Source organism: Camellia sinensis, chromosome 9 (assembly GCF_055761805.1).
Source record: "Camellia sinensis isolate YWXY chromosome 9, ASM5576180v1, whole genome shotgun sequence".
NCBI lineage: Eukaryota > Viridiplantae > Streptophyta > Magnoliopsida > Ericales > Theaceae > Camellia > Camellia sinensis.
The window spans coordinates 157,960,281-157,965,817 of record NC_138969.1 but is presented as its reverse complement, the minus strand read 5'-3'; the positions used below and the strand labels follow the sequence as shown (position 1 = coordinate 157,965,817).

The 5,537-nt window shown below is 35.7% G+C and overlaps 1 protein-coding gene across 1 annotated transcript; it reads left to right on the top strand.

The window, feature by feature from the left end:
- The first annotated feature begins 1,009 nt into the window (after positions 1–1,009).
- LOC114287898 (cation/H(+) antiporter 15-like) lies at positions 1,010–4,176 on the top strand. Its single transcript, XM_028231354.2, has 3 exons — positions 1,010–1,463; positions 1,762–2,757; positions 2,861–4,176. Exons 1-3 carry the CDS (start codon positions 1,230–1,232, stop codon positions 4,121–4,123), a joined length of 2,493 nt encoding a protein of 830 aa, XP_028087155.1. The 5' UTR covers positions 1,010–1,229; the 3' UTR covers positions 4,124–4,176.
- The last annotated feature ends 1,361 nt before the right edge of the window (positions 4,177–5,537 follow it).

Here is a 5,537-nt window from a genome sequence, read left to right as displayed (position 1 = left end):
TAAAGTGAACCTTAAATGATGCAAATCCAATGAACAATATGGAAGGCTTTGAATCTCATATTAGAACTTTTGAGTCAAACTCTCTTGTTTTCCCAATAGAGTTGCTAGGAACTGTAGGATCTCTAGAAGGTATCCAAGGTGACCGACAGTTCATCCCCATCTTGTGCACAATGTGCAATGTGAAAATCAGTGAGGGTCTAATCTATTGAAATGCCAAATAAATAACTTATCTGTCACGATTCAAACCCGCCTCTAAAAGTTTGGTGTCGTAACCGGTCAGTAATTCAAGATTATCAAAGGCCTTCTTGTACAAAACATAAATAATCGAGGCTAGCGGAAGCAAAGACAAAATACCATAAGTCCAATGAGCTGTGCATTTATATGAACAAATAAATACATGCAAAAACGTTAATTTACCCACTTACATTACATGACATATAACAAAATATAATTTTTAAGGTTGTAGTTTCAAAGTTGACTTTTTTAGGCTTCTTTTAATATTATTTGTTTTTCCTATAATTTTTAAATTAAAAAAATGATTTTATTTTAAAAGTTGAAAAATTAGGTACCGGATAAAAAAAGAAAAACCCAATAAAGTTATTGCTAAACAAAAGTGCAATTGCAAGAAAATTTTAAGCCAAGATAAATTTAGGAAACATTTTTCATACAAGAACTATTATTTTAGGACATCTAGACATAATCGTACATAATGTAATCAAAAGCTATATGTCGCCATTTATTTTCCTTTATTTTCATTACCTTAGTTGTAAGGTGATACGCTCATGGTCTTAGCTTATTTGTTGGCTTATAACCACTTATGAGCTGTAAACATTACAATTATGAGAATATCCCTTAAATAATCAATTATATGACAATAACCATAATAAGAAAAAAGTGGTAAAAATTCTTAGATTTGACTTTCAAAGGTTTAGGACTAACCTACATTATGCTAGCTTGTTAGTGCAATGAAGAACCAAAATAGGGTGGGACAAAGCCAAAATAGTAAAATCGAACTGTACTTTTTTCCCCCTCCATAATCACAATGTTTAAAATAGTAACAAAGACTCCAATCCTTCTAGATTCAATCTCTCTTGTTAAATTCGTTAATGTTAGATGTGGTGCTAGAGAAGGAGAAGGTGGTGGTTTGAATACCAAATTATTTACGAGGCAGAGACTAGGGGGTGGTACTGGTTGGACAAAGATCAAGTGATATACATGCAATATTGATAATGGGGAAACCAGAGATGCCACAAATCCTGGTAGCACCAGGGTTGCTAGCAAATGAGACAGTATGTTATCCAGCAGGCATGGTAACAACAAATGGGATATGGTTGAGTGAGGATCCAATGTCCTATGCTCTTCCTACCTTCATCATTCAAACCGTGTTGATTGTCCTTGTCACACGTCTCCTCGCATTTATTCTTAAACCTTTCCACCAACCTCGAGTCTTTTGCGATTTTATCGTAAGTGCACTGCATGCATGTATTATATTGTAGTTTATCATAATATTGCAAAACATGTAGGTATTATATTGTATCTTGGGTGGCTTATATATATATATGTATATATATAAAGAAATAAATTACTTTCTTTGTGATAAATCCAACTATGAAAAAAGAGTACTACTATTAACACTTTATTATTTGAAACTACAATAAAGCACTAAGATTGGAATATTACTTACATACATCCCCATGCATTGACTTTGGTAAAATTTAAACACTAATATCTCTTCATCTCTATATTGCTCAATGGTTATAGGCGGGTATAATTTTGGGTCCATCAGTACTTGGACAATCTAAGTTGTTTCGAACGAAGATGTTTCATGCAGTTAGTTTGCAATTGCTTGAGACAATGGCTAACGTGGGTGCCATTTGCTTCGTCTTCAAAATTGGACTAGAGATGGACCTCTCAACCATTGGAAAAAATGGAAAAAAGGCTTTGGCCATTGCAAGTGTTGGAATGTTTTTGCCCATGCTTATAGGGTATGCCTTCTCCTTTTTCCTACAGAAAAAAACAACCATGCAGGAAGGTACATTCATAATCTTTTTCGTTATTTCTCTCTCTATCACTTCATTGCCTGTGCTTGTACAAATACTTGGAGAGCTTAAACTTCTCAACATGGAGATTGGAAAAATAGCTAAGTCAGTTGCTCTCATTAATGAAGTTGTTGGGGTGGTTCTTTTAGTGTTTGTCGTTTCCTTGGCAGAGTCGACAGAAAATGCTTTCATGGCTTCCCTATGGATAATCATATCTTGCATAACTTTTGTTATTTTTTGCATTTTGGTTGTTCGACCATCAATCACATGGCTCATAAGGCGAAACCTAAAGGATAAAAACTTTAACGACCTCACTATATCCATTATTCTTGCTGGGGTTATGTTCTCTGGTCTTATCTCAGATGCCATTGGAGTGCATCCTACTTTTGGGGCTTTTGTTTTTGGCTTGATTCTTCCAAATGGGACCCTTACAATCACCCTAATAGAAAAGCTTGAAGACTTCGTTATGAGTTTTCAGATGCCTCTCTTCTTTGCAGTTAGTGGGCTCAAGACTAATTTTTCAAAAGTCCAAGGAGCCTCCACATGGTTCACGCTAATATTAGCCATTATTCTCTCATTTGCTAGCAAAGTCGGCGGAACTGTCCTTATTTCCCACTTTTTTGAGGCATCTTTTCATGAAGGAGTTGCACTTGGTTTGCTCACGAACACCAAAGGACTAATTGGATTGATTGCCCTCAATCTTGGGAAAGATCAAAAGGTATACTATGTTTTTGCCATGTGTAAGTGCACACACCCACTTGTTTTTTTTTTTTTTTTTTTTCTTTTGGCATGACGTTTAAAAATACCAATCTTGTGTGCAGACTATAGATGATACAGCATATGTAATCATGGTGATAACAACTATATTTATGAATGGAATTATCACACCCGTTCTAGTAAAAATTTATAGGCCAGCAAGGAAATTTATACCTTACAAAAGGAGAACAATTCAAAAGACAAAAGCAGATTCAGAGTTACGAATACTAGCATGCATCCACACTCCTCGGAATGTTCCAACAATTATCAATCTCCTTGAAGCTTCCCACCCCACGAAGAAATCTCCGATAACTATTTTTTCGCTCCACCTAGTTGAATTAACTGGTCATGCATCTGCTACCCTCATCACCCATAACTCTAAAAAGGTTGAAACAGTATCCCTCAATAGAAGGCAGGCTCAGTCTGACAATATTATCCATGCGTTTGAGAGTTTTGGGCATCATACAAATTCTGTCTATGTCCAATCCTTCACGGCCATTTTCCCTTATTCAACAATGCATGAAGAAATTTGCAACTTGGCAGAGGACAATCGTGCTGCCTTCATCATCATTCCTTTTCACAAACAACAAATGGTTGATGGTGGGATGGAAACTCCCAACTCGAAATTTCAAATGGTGAATCGAAATGTACTAGCAAATTCTCCCTGCTCAGTTGGCATTCTAATTGATAGGGGCCTATGTGGCTCCACACGCTTGCTTTCTGGCAGGGTATCTCACAACATTGCTATGCTATTCTTTGGCGGACCAGATGACAGAGAGGCACTATCTTTTGCAGTGAGGATGTCTGAACATCCTAGGAATAGTCTCATTGTTATTCGTTTCCTTCCAGGTCTTGAGGCAGTTAATACAACAATGGACCCAAGCCATGATGATATTATAAATCATGGGATTTTGTCACTGCAAATAGATAAAGAGAAAGACAAGCAACTAGATGATGACTACATAAAAGAGTTCATAATGCTGAAACAAAATGATGAGTCATTCTCTTACATAGAAAAAATTGTGAACAATGGAGAGGAGACAGTGGCAGCTATAAGGTCAGTGGAAAACATGCATGACCTCTTCATAGTCGGTAGAGGAAATGGAATAGAATCGACATTTACAATAGGACTCAATGAGTGGAATGAGTGCCCTGAGCTTGGAGTAATTGGTGATTTGTTAGGATCATCAGATTTTGCAGCAACAGTATCTGTGCTAGTGGTGCAACAATATATCGGGCTAGGGTCACATGATGGAGGTATTTTAACACCAGATAGCATAACTCAACAAGAAGAGCAATCTATTATGAACTCATCAGTTCGTGGCTGAGGGAGTAAGCCATCTGTGCTTGACACGTAAGTCTTAAGGCTTATCAATATGAGGTCTCAGATCAAATGCCCTGAAACAACACAAACTCTCCATTATCATGTACTTTGTGTATAAGTGGATCCAACTTGCTACATAGAATTTGTAGAAAGACAATTAACGTCAAACTCACTATTCTTTCGTATAGTAATTCTAGGCAGCCACAAAAGTTTCCATAATTTTACTCAGAAAGTAGCATATTAGTCAAGTTTATTCAAAGTGTGAATCTCGTTATACAAGAACAGAATTTAAACAATAGATTATTCTCCTAGATAAAATTCCAAGCACTTTTTTGTGGGTACCAAAAAATACTTATCTCCTATAACTTTCCATGATTACTTTGTCGACCATTCAAAAAAAAAAAAAGAAAAGAAAAAAAAATCAGAGTAATGATATGTACCAAAAAAAAAAAAAAAAGAGTACACAAAATGTAGTGGCAACATTATGACTAATCATTTTGAAATCAAGTTCCCACCAAAATGACATTTAATTGCATAAATATCACCACCACAGCATCCTAACAACCAATTATGTGTGAATAACATTTATTAAATTATCCTAGCAATAGTGCACCTAAGTCCCAGACCAACCGAAATAGCCCTTTAAGCTTAAATCCCAGTTCTCTCTCTCTCTCTCTCTCTCCCCACTCCTTAAATCCTACTTCTGCTAATAGAAAAAAAACATAGGTATGACTGACATAACATCTATAATTGGATTCAATAAAGCATATACCTCGAGAAATTTGGTGAAGAAAAAACTACTTGAATAAAGAGCAAGATTAATACATCATTTCCTTCCCTTCTACTGAAGCTTTTGCTTTCGAGCTCACTCTATTAACTTCATCAATCCACTTACCAAAAGGTGTTTTAAGACCTTTGTTTAGCTCAACCTAAACCCTAAACTCTTCATTAATTATAAGGTTTGATTCATTGCACAGAATGATATGGACACTGGGCAACCCTAGGGTTTCAGTCTTTCCAGTGCTCGATGAATGAGTTTGAGAAGGAAGGCCTATTGACAAAGAACACATTTGACTGATCATCAAAGAGTTGAAAGTGTACAAATGATTCAAATGCACTCTCAGGGTTGTACCTGTCTATCTCTGCCTTACTAAAATGATCATCATCTCAAATCTTTATGTCCAACTATGTATGGAACGATTAGTTGTTACCATATTTTTTTATATTTTGTTTAATGAAGCAAATGGGTTGGCAAAAGAATACATGAGCAATGTTTTGGTCCACAAGTACTATCGTAACCCAATATAACAGAAATGTTAAACTTAATTAGAGTATTCTCATAACCCTTAATCACTCAATAGTCTCTCTATAATATGATTTATTAACAATTGGTTGCATGAACAATGGTTTATTGACAA

What these genes read in the sequence shown, in the direction of transcription:
- LOC114287898 (XM_028231354.2), top strand. Translation starts at nt 1,230, where the DNA reads ATGGGGAAACCAGAGATGCCACAAATCCTGGTAGCACCAGGGTTGCTA. An exon ending in GAGTCTTTTGCGATTTTATC is followed by an intron (nt 1,464 to 1,761) that starts GTAAGTGCACTG and finishes CAATGGTTATAG; the next exon opens with GCGGGTATAATTTTGGGTCC. An exon ending in ATCTTGGGAAAGATCAAAAG is followed by an intron (nt 2,758 to 2,860) that starts GTATACTATGTT and finishes TCTTGTGTGCAG; the next exon opens with ACTATAGATGATACAGCATA.